Here is a 17,282-nt window from a genome sequence, read left to right on the forward strand (position 1 = left end):
TTCAGCATAATCCGGACGGCTCCTTTGCAGCATCTTCCTGTCGGCTCTCTTGCATGTCTTTTATACCGGCGCACATTGGGTCTCACTATGGAGTTCCTCGGACATCTTTATCCTTTCCTCATCCTTTCTCATACCATAGATTGGTTGTAATGCTCTATGAGCGTCCCCACTCTGGTTTCGGCGTTTGTTGACGGTCGCTCCTGATCTGTGGGTTCGCAAAAGCTTGTGTTTGTTTTGCATTTTGGAGCGCTTTTTCCAGTATCATTAGGACTCGTTGATCCGATCCTCGTATATAGGCGGTAGGGGAGGCAGAGAATGCGAAAACGTCGTTGTCTAAATTGTGTCGACTGTACCATCACTTGTGCGTTGTAGTATTCGTTCGCATGCGGCGCTTGGGAATGTGGTCGTCTTTTTTTGGTTGGGAAGTCGCGGGTTGGAGGCTGTCGGAAGCTCTGGGCCAGCCAGCCTATATACCAGTAAATGCAAAAACATGGCATAAAACACTTACCGCGATTTCACGATGTATCCACCTTGATGTACCCCGTGAGCATGGTCCGTACCCCCGAATTGTGAAGCTATTGGTTCTGGATCGTGACTTCCCCAGCCATGTGACCTTGGTCTAAGCTCGCTAGCGTTGCTGGAATCCCGAATTATCTTCCACAACTGCAGCCGAGCGCGTATTCATCCACGACACAACTAAGTTGTGTCCTAAACGAGCCACTTCGTGATCCCGTGTCCTTCGCCTTTTACGTGGCACAATGTCTTTCTTCGGTAGCAAAAAGGTGCCTCCGCCGCCTCCCGTTGTACCTCCGCCTGTCCCGCGCTCCGGTCCCGAAATCGACGCGACGACGGTGATATCGCTCTTGGCTGTACTCGCTCTCCTCGGTGGCGCTTACGGTGCATCGATAAAAGTCCTACCCAAGACTACCGTCCTCAAAACACGCGTACTTTTCATCTGGCATCTTTTCGATGCTCTGATCCACTTCGTCTTTGAAGGCTCCTTTCTTTACAACTGCTTCTTCGTCACATATTCGTTGCCCACCTCTTTTTCCGCTGCATCCCGCAATCACCCTCATATCACTCTCTTTACTCCTCCGGATGTGTATTGGCTGGGCAGGCAGGATCTTCTGTACGGGGCGAACTATGGGACCGGTCCATTCAGTCGACTGTGGCAGGAGTATGCGAAGGCGGATAAGCGATGGGGTGGTACGGATCTAACGGTCGTGGCTCTCGAGATTCTGACTGTGTTCGTGGCTGGACCTTTGGCATGCTGGATATGCTATCTCCTCACCAAAGACGAGAAGAAGGGTGCGTTGAGGAAGTGGTTTTGGATGATAGTCCTGGCCACAGGGGAGATATACGGAGGTGAGTCACAACACTTTCATTACCACGTTCCTGTGGATACAGAGCATGTGCAAATTGTGGAAGCCATCATAATTGGTGAGGCGAGATGTGGGCCCGGCCCGAGGATTGTTGAGACGAAACAACACTGCGTTGTTGCGAGTATGTGGCTGACACGTGGTTCACCGCTACATTAGGCTGGATGACTTTCGCGCCTGAGTGGCTGACCGGAAGCCCCAATCTCGACACCAGCAACTGGATGTACCTGTAAGTGATGTTTCAGATTCATGTTGTCTTTCTCAGTCAACACGACTATGTTTTCTTCGACAGTTGGATGAGGCCTGGCTCGCATGTCTGGTCCGCTACATGGCTGCGAACGTCCGCTTCATCTTCCTTGTGTAACCCTTCCTCGACTCTGCACACAAAATATGGGCTTTCACATGCGTTCACGTCTTGTTCCTGGCGTACGGAGGTGATGTGCTGGTCCTGCATATGCGCTGTCGGGCGGATGCGCCGTCTCCCGCGGACCCACTTCTCATCTCTCGACCACAACGCGATATCCGCACGAACCACGCCACCAGTATGCCTCAACAAGCCGGCTGTATTATCTTTCTTCCGTTCATTCAGGTTCTCCCCTACGTTCAGTGTCGAGCAGAACTGAGCTCTGACTAACACGCATCAGCTGGCTTTACCTCGCTTTCTTCAACGGTCTGTGGGTCGTCTTTCCACTCTGGATCTTATACGAGGCATACAAAGCTATGAGCTCAGCCATGTCGCAGGCCGAAATGGTTGACTTGGTCAACTACCTTAAGAAGGATGATTAAACCTCAACGTGCACACCGTAGCATCTCGATACGTATGCAGTGGTATAACACGACAAGGTCTCACGGCGTGCATATCGTGTAAAGCGTACTTCTCGCGATCGAACAGTACGACACGAAACCTACTTTGGATACATCGTCGGTTATTTCATACGATCTGAATCTGTAGAATGGACGTTATCTCTACGGACGAATACTACATCTGCTCTCTCTCCCGTGCGCTCCACTATACCGCTCTGATACTGACCATCAAACTCACTTTCGCCCTATTGTTCATTGCATCACCCATCACCACTCCTTCTAGAGTCACGATACACATCACCAACCTTCGTCGTCGTACCTCATCCAGCCTCTATCAGTCGTCCACTTCGTCAAAATAAGATAGGAAGAAAGAAGCATGTAAGTAAGAGGTATGGTCTGAGTTCGTCTGAGACGTACTTTGGTGGCGAGATTCATACGTATAAGCATTATGGTCAGCATGCAGCAAGGTCGCTGACAATCGCTGCTACATGTTTTCGGTTATTTGTCTTTCGCATTATATCATGTTGGAGGATAGAGAGGCTACATCTTGCTGTGTGCGACGAGAGGCATAGAGGAAGTTGAAGAAGACAGCATAGCGATTTCGAGAAAGCGTTTGGAGGAGACTAGACTGTCTCGAATCCAGTTGGACTATACGAAACATCTGTCTCTTTGTCAATAAATTCATTCTTTGCTATTTCTGTCTTGAGGTTGGTTTAGAGCTAATGAGCTCTTGCAACATTTGTATTTGACTACTTGAGATAACGGTATGATTCTTGCAATACTATTGAAAAGATAGTAGCTCTTTGCTGTATTTGCATCATGTCCCTCATAGTCTTGGTAAAGCATCACGACGATGCTTCAACTTAAATTGGCAACCCACCCACCCGACAGTCGCTACCAGGCGTGCCAAAAACATACAAACATGTATTTACATCATTCATTCTGGGTATCATATCATCCTATCTCTCCTCCCCCCTACCCACCGTCCCTTTCTTCCCCCCCTCACTTCTTACCCAACCCCTCAAGCACCCTCCTAGCCCCCTCAACAATCAACCCATGCTCAACCGCATGAATCCTCTCCTCCAACGCATCCAGACTCTCTCCTTCCCTCAACTCCACCTCCTGCGTAACAATCGCATCCCCAGCATCCACCTCGGCAATAACCTCATGTATCATCACGCCCGTCCGCTTCAGCCCTTCCTCTTGACCCGCCTTCCACGCGCGATCAATCGCATGCGCGCCCGCGAACTCGCCCGGTAGAGCCGGGTGTAGGTTTATTATCTTGATGCCGGCGGCCGCGATGGGCGAGAGGAAGGACGGGGTGACGATGTGCATCCAGCCTGCGCAGACAATGAGATCGGGACGCGGGTGTTGGCCTTCGAGGATGATTTTGGCTAGTTCCGCATCGTATTCTTGGCGGGCGGTGTCGAGCGCGTTGGGATGCTTGTCTTTGTAGGACTTGAGGTTGTGGTAGGTTGTTGGGATTGAGGCTTTGGCGGCGCGTTCGAGACCGTAGGCTTTTATGCGGCTGGTATGAATTGTTAGTTTAATTGTACAATAAGCCTGAAGTCCAGGGAAGTACTTGGATATAACGTGGGTTATGCGCGTGTTGGGTAGAGCGCCGGATGCGCATGCATCGATGAGGGCTTGGAGGTTTGACCCGTTGCCTGAGATCAGGACGGTGAGGTTGTATTGGCGGTCTGGCATCCTATATTTGGGCGAATCAAAAACTCAACGCGAGTATTTAGTAGGGATATCACCGCGCTGCGTCGGTGCGATGCAGCTCAAGGTTTGGATTCCAAAATTTGGGCGTGGGGTAGCTCTGCCCCGCGCGGAGATTAGGTTGCAATCGCCGGCTAGTGAGAATGGACGTGCTATTGGGTATACTACCTAAACTATGATCATGAACCAGACCTTTGGACAGGGCTTCAGGGCAGCCTACAATGGAGACGCGCTGGTCATGCCCGATCGCTCCTGCGCTTACTCAAACACCCTAACAAGCAGAGCTATAACCTTCACGACCGCATCCTCTTTGAGCTGGCCACTGATACTTCATCCATGTCTTCCCACTCGTCATCCTCGTCGTCATCAACGACAACCGCCCTCTTCCGCTTGCTTCTCGCGCCGACTGCGGGCATGGACGCTTCGTCGGCCACGAGACTCTGGCGCTTCTCCAGCCCTTCAAGACGCTCTTCAAACTCCTCCTGCTGTGAGTCGACTGCAGACTCCAGCTTCTCTACACGTTCAGCGACATCTTCCATCTGATCCAGCGCATCCGCGTTCTGGCAGTATATACGGTGCTTCAGCGCCAACCGCCAGAAGTAGTATCTCCGATCGTTTTCGTTGCTAGACTTTGCTTTCCTTGTGATTCGCGCCCGGTTTCGATTGTTTGGTGGGATGGTCGACAACAAGTGGAGCTCGATCATCCTGTAAAATTGTCTGCTCACAATCTTGGTTTCCACCCGAAGTGCTTCAAGGTCTTTACCGTTGCCAAGGATCTGGTCCCGCGGAATTGGTGAGTCCTTCCTTAGGGATTCAGGAGACAGATTGGAAGCAATTGACAGTTCCTGGAAGGCGGGCAATGTACGAAGATAGGTGATGTCGCTGTAATCCCGCATGGCATCGAAAGCTTCGCTCGGATCTTCGACTGGTATCTCGAAGATGAAGGGCTTGCTCGCTAACTCCTGGAAGATGGTGTCGTACAAGCGGCTTCCGAGCGATTGACCTTGGTATGGGGGGATAATGAGAAACTGGGAGATGCGCTCCCTTGATGGCGTCTCGAGGAGGTCGAGCTTATTGGTGAAGAGGAACGTCTCGGGGTCTTGCGTCAAACGAGGTGGCGTATATTTGCCCACAGTGCCGTCGTTGCTATCGGCGGGTGATGGCAGTTGCTTTGTGGCACGAGCGATCTCGAACGTAGGAAAGACCCAGGCGCGATATGACGTGGAGAAGCCGGCGAATGTGTAAGGAGAAAGGTGTGAATCTGACAACGGCGTCACGTCGTATACGAGGTATAGCGTCCATCGGTCGAGCGTCTCTTCGTCATCCAAACCGTCTATTGTCGCGCCCTCGATGAACAGCAGTGTCAGGATTCTCATATTCAACCAGATGCGCCTAGCATCGGGATCCGTCATGGAGGCCTTCCATATCTCGTACTGTTTGCCGTATAGGCTGAAGGTCTTCATACATTCACCCGGTGGTTTCCAGTCTGAAGACGCAGCACCGGCAGCATCGTCGACCGACTCGGGGAGGAACTCGCGAAACAGCTCTGGTGATAAATCGATCTGATTCAGGTCTGGGGAGATCTTCTTGAGGTCGAGTTCCTGGTCGAATGAGATCTTCAGATTCGGCTTGAGGTCGTTTGCGCGGAAGTCGAGTTCGATACTGGGGTTCTTGTACCCCGCGATGGTCTCGTTCTCTTCGATGACGGTGTATGTGTAGCTAGGGTGGAAGGATTCGTCGTAGATACGTTCGGGGCCGTCGGCGTTGGAGGTGCGGTAGAGGTTGATGTGGAAGCACTCATTTGAGTTGGTGACCCCTACACGATGTTAGCAACGTATGCGCCGACGCTGCTCTTGCTACACCTTCGCGCAGCTCCCATGGCGCAACTTACAATCATCCAGATCGAGCTCCATGACGACGGCGTTTGTGCAATAGCGTGTAATATGGAATGTGCGCTTGACTGACGCCGAGTATCTTCGCGACGTGGGTGGGGCGGTGGCAGTCGCGTGTAACAACTAGATGATGGACGAGCAGCGCGCAAAGTGAAGGGAGCAGCTAGCGCGACGGGAGACGCGTTTTAGCGCAGCCCTACGTCGTCGCTCCCGCCCCTGCTCCCAAGCCTCAAGAAAGTTGCGCTATACGACCAACTTGTCCACATCAGCCTCACAACAGCCCAGCCCTCACCACCAACACCACCACCACCCCGACTATCCTGCGACGGCCTACCCCTCGCGGCATGGACAGCGTCGATTGAACGTCTTACCACCCTTTTCCCTTTTCTGTGTACCGGGCGCATCTTTTCTTCGTAAATCCGCTTAGGGGACGACTCTACACACGCTGCAATCATGTGGGACGGCCTGTTTATGCTGCTCGCCTTGAGCACGGTTATGGGTATTGCGTGCGTCTCTGGTCTCTACAATGTACAGGAGCGAATTCTAACATGCACAGCTCCTTCCTGGCCGGCATCCTCCCGCTCTCCTTTAACCTCTCCACCCGACAATTGCGCATCATCACTCTCCTCGGCACTGGAGTGCTAGTAGGCACCTCTCTGATTGTTATCATACCCGAAGGCATCGAGACCATGTACAGCGCTGGAAGCAAGGCGCATGCGCACAGTGCGCGGAGTGTTCAACCTACCATCCCCTCGGTCGTGAGCCTGCAAAAAGAGATACCTCACCCACCCAAGTTCCCGACTTGGAAGAGAGCAGATGATGTCGCCACGAACTCGCTCACTGGAGGAGCGGTCAAGGCGCCGGGCGCCGTCGACATGACTAGCGACAAAGCTGCCATCGATATGCAGTTGAAGAAGATCAAGGACAGCAAGGAGAAGGAGAAGCCTGCGGAGGATGCCCACCCGCAAAAAGGTGGAGACGACGACTCGACAGAAGGCCACAAAGAGGGACACACTCGCGTGCACGCACCGGAAGACGACGAGCCAGCCCACGGGCATGCTGAAGCTGGCCACGAGGACGGGCCCAGCCCACATGCATACATCGGCGTTGCACTGATACTAGGTTACATTCTCATGTTCCTGGTCGAACATCTGCCAGAAGCCCTGGCTTCCGCGAAACCAAAGTACCAGCCAATGCACATTTCGTTATCGAACCTGGCACGTGGGCCGCACAACTCATCTTCATTGAGTCTCAACGGCATGGGCATGCAGAGCGCTGCAGTGACGCCTCTCGCAACGCCTGGTCTGCCTCCCCCACCTACAAAAAAGACACCAGCAGCCACAATCGGTCTCATTGTTCACGCATGCGCCGACGGAATCGCGCTAGGTGCCTCCTCCACAGCCGAGTCCACATCTCTGTCGCTCGTCATCTTCTTCGCGATCATGCTGCACAAGGCCCCTGCAGCATTTGGTCTCACTTCTGTTCTTCTCAAACAAGGGCTTTCAAAACGAAAGGCGCGGACACATCTCGCTTTCTTCAGTTTAGCAGCGCCAGCAGGCGCTTTGGCTACTTGGACCATCGTACACTTGTTCGGACGCAACCACCTAGGTGGTGATGAAGGCTTAACATGGGCGACTGGCTGGGTATTGTGCTTCTCTGGTGGAACATTCTTGCAAGTCCACTAATCCCGGCTCTACCGCTTCCTGATTTACTAACCTGACGCAGGTATGTCGCCATGCACTCCATGTCTGAAGCCACAGCCTCTCAACACCCGCACGAAGACCCGACCGCGAACGGTTACATGGACGCATATCCCGGTAACAGCAACATGTCCAAGGGCGACATAAGTATCGTCATGATTGGCATGCTACTCCCGCTTATCACGCAAATAGGACACGCACACTCACACGGCCATTAGAAGGAGAAGGACATGGGTTGCATATTGTGGCGTTCCACACAGGCTGGTTTCGCACCAAGCTATCTTACTTGTTTTAGAGCGATGTTGTCAAATTAGTTTTATGTACCGTTCCGGAATGATACCAAATCTTGATCACACCACATCCTATGCACTTGATAGTCGGGTTCTAGTCTGGCATGCGCTTGATTTAAGATGCTCATGTAGCCTCCATATCACCATCGCCATGCTCCTGCACCCGCTGCCCCGCCTTTGCACCAACCACCCTGTTCTTGACCCTCCCAGGCTCGTCGGCCCCACCCCGCCTCATTCCATACACCCACCTCGCCCTCCTGTAATTCACCAGTGGCCGTCTCGAGACTTTACAAGCAAGTGTTTCTCTTGTTCAATCTAGTCTTGACGCACTGCTCCCCTTTCCACGCAGCTTCTGCTATGACGAATCGTCAGTCGTAGCAAGCAAGGTCGAGAAGGTGCTGTATGAGATAAACGTGTTTACACCAAGGACGCAATCGTTTCGAGGGCGAAGATGTATGCGTTGGGAATGCTGTATTTGGCCGTCATCTGTGAGGATCGTGCGCCGCTATAGCGCGATGGATGAGTTGTGCTAGCGATATTCATGATGCGGGTCAAGGTCCATGGAGGTCGAAAGGAGCCCGGGATGCAGGGTCTTTTGTAGCGATGGCGTCGATACTGATGACGAAGCGAGCTTGTGGTATCCTTGGTAGCAAAATCAGAGACGTAGGAAATCGGAAAGTGTTATTTGGGCGGGAGGTCGGAGTCGTTGTCAGGACCCGGGGTGTTGAGAAACCTCGTGCTCAGGCCTAGTAATTCAAGGCCAATGCCTTGCGCTCTCTTTTTTCTTGTCTTTACTTTCGCAAGTCCATCGCGACACCCTTCCTTTTCGCACGAAGTCAACCATCTTCCTCACCAAGGCATAGCCTCCGCTCCAAAATCCACCCTTTGCGCCGCATACCTCCTATCCTGCCACGTCTCTTCCTCCTCATCCTCCGATTCCTGTCCGACACCCCACCTCTTCTTAACCTTCTTAACAGCAAACCTCCCAATACCCCAAACCGTCGCCGCGAAAATCGTGCCCGCAATGCCCGTCGGCGCCAACACGAACCCCGCCCCACTAACCACTGTGCCGAAAGCTCCAGCACCTATCGTCGCAACCAGTGATCCGATCGCAACGTATTTCGCGTATCGAACGAGTTTCCAGAACGCGAATATCACGCTGGAGCGGAGGACGCGGAGCAGTGCGCGGGTGCGGCGTGAGGATACGGCGTTGGGCGCGGTCTTGGGGTCGTAGAGGTAACGCAGATTGCGCCGTGTTGAGGCGAGTGCGGAGCGGGAGCGCGCGTCTATTTCCTGTTCGTGGACGTCTGTGGAAGACATTTTGGGGCGGGGTGCGATTGGTGGTGGCAGCTGTTGTGGTACGAGATGGAGTTTGGGAAGGAAGTTTGCAAAGAGCGATGACGTCATTGGGCATTAAGATCGAAGCGCTAGATCTTAGGTAGACGGCGTAGGACATGGTGATTTGGACAACATTGTAATTTTGTAAAACTTATACATGCAGGTTAATTGGCTCTTGCATGAGCATCCCGAGGTCTGAGACCACTCGCTCATAGACTTCGATCTCGATACCATGTTATCCTGGCTTCCTCTCGCGCCCGTCACCTACTCTGGTTTCTCCTTCTTGACTTCCTTCATCTTCGCTTCCATCTTTACTTTCTCAGCCTTGACCCTTGGTTCTGCTTTAATTTCCACCTCCTCGTCTTTCACCCCCATATCTACCTCAACCAAGTCCAACCCGCCATGAAGTTCCAGTCTCTCCTTCTTGCCTTCCTCCACACGCCCGAACTCCTCCTCCTCCACGTCCTGTAGCCTCTCTCTCTCCAGCTCCTGTTCTTCCTGCAGAGTGCGCCTACCCACCGGGTGAGCGCTGTGGTTAGACGTACTCAACTCCAGTAAAGACCAAGCGAACCTCCGTCCAGTCACTGGATCTAGGATTGCTGCACGGAAGGCCACGCCGGTCATCTCATGTACCAGGCGCGGCTTTTGGCCGTCTGGTTTGTGTATTTCCGTGTCAATGAAGTGGTCGATGTCCTCTTGCACAATTCTTTCGGTCAGGTGCTTGTGCTCATCAGCTGCGATGATATTTAGTCGTATATCTGAGTCGGGGTCGTCCCAGCAGCGTACGGTGATCTTCATATGGCGAGTGTAGGGGGCTAGCGCGAAAAGAGCAGAGGCGTAGATCCACTTATGTCTTTGCATTTGGTTGCCGTTTTGGTCAAAGAGCGGTTCCGGCTGGGTGTCATCTTCTCGTTCCCATCCTGATGGCTCGTCGGCGTAGGTGATAGCGCATAGATTGATTACAGGCTGATAAGCTGCATCGGTTATAACGCGTATGGCTAGGTAGAGGGGCGTTGGTGCGCCAGGGAGGGCTTGAGGGCTGGTTGACATAGTGAAGAATGGGTGATGGGTACAGGTGCAGGTGTTGTTACAGCTACCGAAGAACTACACATATCAAGACTGAAATAGTCCATGGGCCCTGATAGCGTCATGTGTTCGGGCCATGAGTCTCTCGTTTCCCTTCATTACTGCTCATGATATCATTTGCCCCCTTCTGTCACTCCGCACGGTCCGCTGTTTCCAGGCTATTCATTAAAATACCCTTGTTGAACGTCTTCCTTCTTCCTCGCTCTCACATGTGGGGTATCCTTTTCGCATTACTGAAGCCCTTTGGACGCCTTCTACGCGTGATTCTCCCCAGTCAAATGCTACTATTCTCGTGCTGACATTGGATGGCATAAGATCAGGTGACATTGTTGGAAACGATCTCAACGTTGCATCCGCTTCAGTCTTTCTTCAGCAGCCCTAGCACGCCGTTCTCTTTCCATCCTAGCTCTTGCTTCGGGCGTTAGCCCCCTCATCTCTTCCTCTCTCAAGTCTGCTCCAGTCTTGACAGGTAGTGCACCCAACGACTTGCCCTTGCCCAACCTCTGCTCCTTTTTCCTGATTTCCTCGGCCTCACTCTCTTTCCGCACACGTTCGGTCTCAGCCTTCCGTCGATCAGCTTCAGCCTTACTCTCAGCAGCCTTCTCGGTCTTCTCTTGAGCGTCTCGCTTGTCGGCCTCGGCTTTGGTGATGGCTGCAGGTATACCGGCCTTCTCCCAATCCCAGGCAGACTCTCCGAGCTCTGAGCGTGCGACGCGAAATGCGTCACGAGCTGCACGGTCACCAGTCAGCGTGAAAGGAGTTCGCGCTTCATCGTTCATCACAGTCGGATCGGCCCCGGCCTTCGTGATGAGCGCGAGGATGATAGGAGCAGAATTCAGGGATGCAGCAAGATGTAGTGGTGTCGGTGTGTGATGGTTGGTCGGGAGAAACTGGAAGTTTGGTGAAACTTCATTCGTCTTGAGGTAGTTGAGAAGCGCAGGAACTTTCGAACGCTTGATCATCGGTATAACTTGGGACGTGTGTAATGTCGCAGCCTCTTCTTCCTTCGTCAGCTTCTTGGGCTTAGGTTTTGCTGGAGCGGGTGCGGTAGCCGCAGCTTCCTTCTGAGGATTATTAAGAGCAGCAAGCGCTGCTTCATCAATAGTACTCTGCTTTACTCGAGTAAGCTCTACAAATGCACGCATCAGCTCTTTCTGAGTCGCTCGCCGTGTACTGAAGGGAAAGCCTCGGTTGCGTGGGTCATTGTGACGGAGAATCTGTCCTTCATACGGACCAAACAGAGTTCTCCGGTTCGTCGCGCCGGTCGCGCGAACAAAGATCAATTCTGCAGTATCGATCAAACTTTTCCAGCTAGAGAGTAGCTCGCGGACTTCGGCGATGAGTGCGGTCTCATTATAGCGACGAATTGATGAACCGGCCGAGTGTGCGTTGCCTTTTGCGTTATCGTTCGCTGATTGCGAGCCTCCCTGTTTCCGTCGTGTAGTGTATCTGTGGAAGGTCTTATGCGCAATTACAGTTGCCGAACGCTCATCGAATCCTGTGTGGTTCTTCCCTGTCTTTGGTGCCAGCGCCACTATCATTGCAGCGAAATGACCACCGCCTATCATACAGAGAAAAAAATGCGGCCCAATGTATGTGCCTGGTAGTGGGACACCACCCTCATTCGCCTTGAATTTGGGAGGCTGCTTTGGGGATAGCTGCTTTGCGCGTATAGTGTCCAGGATATGTGACTCGTCCTCCTGCTCCGCATTCGAGAAGATCGCGCGATAGACGCCCAGCGACATATTTTCGGGTATCGAGGGTGACGAGAACCATATTAGCGGAGGCTTGCCGGAACCTCTCTGCTTCTTCCTTGAGGCAAAATCCTCGAATTCCGGATCCGAAATCTTGGCCTGCTTCTTCAAGAGTGCGCTTAATGTCGAGTCCTTTGTCTTCGCCCCTTCTTCATCTTCATCGTCGTCGGATTCCGATGACTCAGACCCTGATATGCTCTCGTCCAGATCTCCGATGAGCTTCTCGAACTCGGCCTCGCCTACAGGCTTTGCGCCTTTTATCTTTTGCTTCAGGTTGTATCCATGGAGGTCGGATCGGACATGAGCGCGCTGGTCTGCAAGGGATGCGAAGCTGAGCCCACAGAGGTTGCACGACGTGGCCTTGGCCGGGCTGCTGCTCTCGTCTTCGGCGGTATCGGGAGATTCGTTCGCTGCCACAGGTGTTGGGATCGGTATCTCTTCTAACGGCTGCTCAGGCTGGTCCTTGAGTGTGAGTGTGGCTAATAGCTCTTCGGGAAGATCAAACACTGCGAATGTTAGTTCCGTGTGCACTGGGGGAGCAGGTATCTTACCATAGAGAGGGCGCTGCAATAGATGGTCTCCTTTTTGGGCCATCGTAAATTGTCGAGAGTGTTGGTCAGGTGTGGTAGGTGGTATGCGATCGTGAGCAGAAGATTCGGAGGGGCGCGTTGCAGGTTGAACATGACGTACATCACAGCCTTACATACACGCGAGTCATCGGGCGCCCAACACGCTAATCCCTCACCAGCGCGTTCAGCCCTTCACCACCCACCAACCCTGCAAACGGATTTCACGCGTCAATCACCAGAAATCACGACCAGGACATGAAGATTCAGCTAAAACGCCTTTGTTTTCGCGGCGTTCTGGACACAACTTAGATTACGCGTACTCCGCATCAGCTACCTGCACAAACACCCACCCTGGCTCTACGTAGTCCAGCAATTGCAGAGGATCCGGTCCTTCAATATGAGCGGGAATCGATGCGAAGTCTATGTTGCGCTCGGCAAAGCACTGGTGTAGCTTCGCAAAATCTGGTGGAAAGTGACCCAAGAAAGGTGGCCAGTCTACTACAGCAACTCTCTTCAGAGACAGCTTCGGAGAAGCCATCTCAGCGAGATGGCGCAGCATCTCTGTCGGGCCCTCCCACCCCTTCGAACCCCAGTGTTCTTGCCAGTCAATCTCAAAGCTCACCTCTTCCAGTGACGGTGGAAGATGATGGACTAGTTTCGCAACGAAATCGGAAGTACAATTAATCGGCTCGTCGTCGTGTGTTATCAAGCCCATATCCAACGAGCGAAGACTTCTCATATTCGAAGCCAGGCGTGCTATCTGCAGCACGTGCCCCTGACAAAGCATTTGTTGGTCGCCCCGGATGGAGAGACGCTCAATCGTGGCGCGATTGTGTATGAACGCTCCCGCAAGCTCGCTAAACTTGGTCAAGAGGCTTGGAGAGTATATGCCGCGTTGATCTGCCAAGGAGAAGATGCGAAGTTAGCGTATGCCTTACACAGAGTTCGTACAGTCCTGCTATTACCATTATTGATGTCTTGTTCGTAGGAGAAACTCTTCAAATTCCTGCAAGCTTCGGTGAAGTATCTCAGCGTCGGCACCTCCACAACGGATCGTTTCAGCGTGATTTCCTGGACTTGAGAAGATGCGGGATCTAGCACAGTCTGAATCGGAATGTCTTGGTCCCAAGCCGGGCGTTTGTTGTTCTGATCGAGGAGCACTAAGTCCGAAGCGGTAAAATCGTGGAGTGAAGGAAGGAGGAAAATGTATGCAATGGCTTCTAACGACAGCGGACCGTGTATGTTGATGCTCCTTAGGTGTATGAAACGATCCGAATGGTTCGCTATAGTCGTGAACCAGTATTTGTCATCTGGCCAGAAGGCTTTGTCTGCGACGACAAGTGTATCGACATTCGGGGTGAACATGAGAAGTATTTCGAGAAATTCGTCATCGCGTCGTGTGCCAGTAGCATTAGACATTAATCTGTCCTTCTCTAGTAGCCCCATAATCCTAATGCATATAAGGAAAACAGCTCGGTTCTCCTCAGTATCGTCATGATCGTCGAAACCGTGCTTCCATGTGAGGTTTCGGACTCGATTTCCAAGCTCTGGATTTGCACATAGCGTACGTAGTAGTGGCCAAGGACGTCGTACGAAAAGGTTTCCGTATAAATGATCGAGCGAAAGCGTATACATCCGCCGGCTGCTCAGACTAAGGTGACATATGTCCTTAGCGTTCTCATTTGGAATGCGCTCGATGATACTCATAACCAACTCGTTGGGCAGAGCATCGAAGGGACACAAAGATGGTACAGTGATCGACATGGTGGCTGGAGGGTAGCATGCGCGAACGACACTGCCGCAGATGGGTCATACAAGCGGCTTAGACTTGAGATGCATCATGCAAGAGGTATTTCACTCAAATTTAAAAGTAAGGTGGTCTTTAGATATGGTGGCATAGCACACGAGCTTCCCCGCGTTGGGACGCTAATCCTTAGCGGCAGTTAGACCGGTCAAGCACGTGTTGACAATAATGGCGAATCATCTGCTAACATTACACCGATATACAAGCGACTCAAACCCCACAAAGCTCTTAGAAGTATCCTAGCCGCCTGCAGCAGTCGTACAAGAATACAATTTTGCCCAGCTTCATGCGGTTGTGGGTTGGACTTTCTAAAAGCAATGAGCCGCAAAAGCGTCTGTTTTGTGTACCCAGAGCCAATCAGACTCTACATCTTCTTTGATAGCCAGCGGCTCCTGTCCCTCGATATCTTCGTAGACTACATCGAATTGCATTCCTGAACGTTCATATACCCGCTTCAGAACCTTAAGCTCGTCCGGGAGGGGAAACCAGCCTGCCAGTGCAGGCCAGGTGATATGGATCTGTTTCAATCTGGACGCCGAAGAAGCAGCGGCTTCGACCAAATGTGACAAGATGCCGATGAGGAATTGTAGCTTGGATTCTTGGCCTAGCTCATAAGTCCACTGAAGTCGCAGAGATTCGAGAGTGTCTGGAAAGGTTTTGACAATCTTTCTCGCTATAGGATGTAGGTCTTCAGGGTGTGGGGACTCCGATTGACTGAATGTTTCAATATTGCAAGGACCGATATCCAAAGTACGGAGTCTCGGGAGTGTAGGCCCGGTAACATGATAACATAGCGATGACAGCTCCGTTTCCGTCACCACCGAATCCACTCGTAGACGTAGGTTCTCGAGAAAGATATTTGGACCCCATCCGATATTTCCGATCCATGAGAAAATAGCTGGCGGTATCCCAGGACGCCATTTCATTTCATGGGTGACGTGCTCGTAGGTAAAAGTCTTGAGTTTGTTAAGCTTTTCGAGAGTGATCACTACCGAAGGGAAGTGAAAGTCTGATTCTCTTATAATGAAGCATTCGAGAGATGAGCCATTAGCCAGCCACCGATCAACGTGGGCTTCGCCGGCATCGTCCCAGGGGAAAGTCCTGCCAGGCTCTCGACGCATATCGACGACCTGAGTAAGCTCCAAGGTTTGTATGGAGGGCAAAGTCAGAAGCGGTACAATACTCTCTAGGCGTAGAGGACCCAGCAGAGTGATTGATCGAATATTTCCGAAGTGAGCTGGATTGGCAGCCAAAGTCTTGAACCAGTAAGAGTGGTCGTCCCACTGCCATACATCGTGTACAGTGATCTTTTCAACTCTAGGCGTGAAGAACAAAAAGAACTCCAGGTACCACCAATGTACTTCGTGATCAGAAGCAAAGCCTATGAAGCGGGTTGGTAGGTCGGTAGAGATATCCGTGGTGTCCAAGATGGCCCCAGAGCTTCTGAGTTTGTTGGCAACGGCATGCCTGTCGCCTAAAGGCAGACAGCGGCGTCTGCATGGTCGGCTCCAGTAATTCTGATACCACACCACCTCTTTGACATAGTTTGTGAGTTCATGACAGTTGGCTGAATGAGACAGCGTTATGGTACGCAGGAATTGCTCCGGGGCGCAACCTGGGAATCTTCGATATAGCCGGTCTAGTGTGAGGCGATGAAATCGCCAACACGTCGCATTCAGAGCGCGTAATGTCAAGTAATCATCTGCATCCAGCTCATCTAGGATAAGAAGGATCAATTCGTCGGGAAGTGCAGGTGCGCCCAAATTCAGGCGCGGTGCTAGTGCAGGAAGGTCCATCGTTGCGATATGTATGGCAGATCCGTTGGGCGAAGGTCTAGACAGGTTTGCATGTTACCACCAGCGTAGTGTGCATGCGAAATCGCTGCTAAGACGATGGGAGGTACCTAGGTAGATGACAGCGGGATGGTGGCGCTGAGATGGCACGCACGAGCCGCCTCCCCTCCGGTTCCGCGGACATCGGCTCGATCTGCAGGGGTCCCGAGGTCACGCTACCTAGGCATTTAAAGCTTCAATGCTCCTTCACAACACACTAGTAAGCAGCTAGCCGCCTCCTGGCGAGCTCTTCAAAAGCATTAGAAACACACACGCACACGTAGATGGTGGCCCGCTTCGACATCACCGGGGCGACCTCGGGACCCTTCATTTGCCGGACACGCGCCACATGGCGACTTTACGCATCGATCTCAGTGCCAAGCAGAGCGTACATACGCCTATGCCGGGCAAACTATTACCTCTGCAGCATCGAGGCACAGCTTACAGTAAGCTCTCAATGCCTGAGCCCAATGCAACTTGCTTGCCCGCATCTTTGGATGAACGGCATCTACCACCCGCCCATACAGACTCTTTCATCGGCAGGATCCTCGAGACGGGCAGAACCTCACGAAATGTTCGCTCTCAAGTACAGCGGATTTCCTATCATCCTCGCCTATACGCACTTGTTGTACAGTCCCCACACCTTCCTATAACGTGTGGTCCTTCGCCGCCATAAGATGCATGCATACGCAAGCTAGAAGTCTCTGGCATGCAAACTACTTTTCAAATGCTGGTTCAAACAGCCCTGATAGAACGTAGATATGCGATATTAAGGATGGAAGCCTGTGGCTGCAAGCGTGTTCTCCACTTACTATGCGCGACCGGACGCCTGCATGAACAAGTGCACTTATGCTGGGCTCGCATGCTTTGGTGTAACCGCGTCCTAAGTATAAAGAGTCATGAAATCTCGCAATTGCTGTCTACGAGATACTGACTTTATCTCCAACAAGCTTTTACCTCGCCATGAGGTTTATACTTGCATTTCTGCTCTCGGTTGGAAGCACCGTAGCACAAGCTCCTCAGACCGATGCATTAGCCAAACACGGGCTTGATCGACTATGGCTTGATGTGGCCAAACACCCCGATAGCTACACCAGGAACTGTACCTCAAG

The 17,282-nt window shown here is 52.2% G+C and overlaps 7 protein-coding genes across 7 annotated transcripts; 2 read left to right on the forward strand and 5 right to left on the reverse strand.

Moving 5' to 3' along the window:
* Positions 1 to 758: 758 nt before the first annotated feature.
* J4E85_001519 (uncharacterized protein) lies at positions 759 to 2,165 on the forward strand (the record flags this gene model as incomplete). Its single annotated transcript, XM_051465804.1, has 3 exons — positions 759 to 1,365; positions 1,539 to 1,608; positions 2,024 to 2,165. 3 exons carry the CDS (start codon positions 759 to 761, stop codon positions 2,163 to 2,165), a joined length of 819 nt encoding a protein of 272 aa, XP_051330361.1.
* A 1,020-nt stretch (positions 2,166 to 3,185) lies between these two features.
* J4E85_001520 (uncharacterized protein) lies at positions 3,186 to 3,890 on the reverse strand (the record flags this gene model as incomplete). Its single annotated transcript, XM_051465805.1, has 2 exons — positions 3,186 to 3,711; positions 3,766 to 3,890. 2 exons carry the CDS (start codon positions 3,888 to 3,890, stop codon positions 3,186 to 3,188), a joined length of 651 nt encoding a protein of 216 aa, XP_051330362.1.
* A 2,360-nt stretch (positions 3,891 to 6,250) lies between these two features.
* J4E85_001521 (uncharacterized protein) lies at positions 6,251 to 7,715 on the forward strand (the record flags this gene model as incomplete). The annotated part of the gene is made up of 3 exons (XM_051465806.1): positions 6,251 to 6,303; positions 6,354 to 7,445; positions 7,523 to 7,715. The coding sequence occupies 3 exons, from the start codon at positions 6,251 to 6,253 to the stop codon at positions 7,713 to 7,715; spliced, it is 1,338 nt and encodes a 445-aa protein (XP_051330363.1).
* Positions 7,716 to 8,636: 921 nt separating this feature from the next.
* Positions 8,637 to 9,107, reverse strand: J4E85_001522 (uncharacterized protein; the record flags this gene model as incomplete). Its single annotated transcript, XM_051465807.1, has 1 exon — positions 8,637 to 9,107. One exon carries the CDS (start codon positions 9,105 to 9,107, stop codon positions 8,637 to 8,639), a length of 471 nt encoding a protein of 156 aa, XP_051330364.1.
* Positions 9,108 to 9,389: 282 nt separating this feature from the next.
* Positions 9,390 to 10,175, reverse strand: J4E85_001523 (uncharacterized protein; the record flags this gene model as incomplete). Its single annotated transcript, XM_051465808.1, has 1 exon — positions 9,390 to 10,175. The coding sequence occupies one exon, from the start codon at positions 10,173 to 10,175 to the stop codon at positions 9,390 to 9,392; it is 786 nt and encodes a 261-aa protein (XP_051330365.1).
* A 377-nt stretch (positions 10,176 to 10,552) lies between these two features.
* J4E85_001524 (uncharacterized protein) lies at positions 10,553 to 12,559 on the reverse strand (the record flags this gene model as incomplete). The annotated part of the gene is made up of 2 exons (XM_051465809.1): positions 10,553 to 12,471; positions 12,517 to 12,559. The coding sequence occupies 2 exons, from the start codon at positions 12,557 to 12,559 to the stop codon at positions 10,553 to 10,555; spliced, it is 1,962 nt and encodes a 653-aa protein (XP_051330366.1).
* Positions 12,560 to 12,844: 285 nt separating this feature from the next.
* J4E85_001525 (uncharacterized protein) lies at positions 12,845 to 14,298 on the reverse strand (the record flags this gene model as incomplete). Its single annotated transcript, XM_051465810.1, has 2 exons — positions 12,845 to 13,222; positions 13,486 to 14,298. 2 exons carry the CDS (start codon positions 14,296 to 14,298, stop codon positions 12,845 to 12,847), a joined length of 1,191 nt encoding a protein of 396 aa, XP_051330367.1.
* Between the last annotated feature and the right edge of the window lie 2,984 nt (positions 14,299 to 17,282).

The sequence above is a fragment of the Alternaria conjuncta genome (assembly GCF_024043145.1).
Source record: "Alternaria conjuncta strain BMP 0040 chromosome Unknown scaffold_2, whole genome shotgun sequence".
NCBI classification, from domain to species: Eukaryota; Fungi; Ascomycota; class Dothideomycetes; order Pleosporales; family Pleosporaceae; genus Alternaria; species Alternaria conjuncta.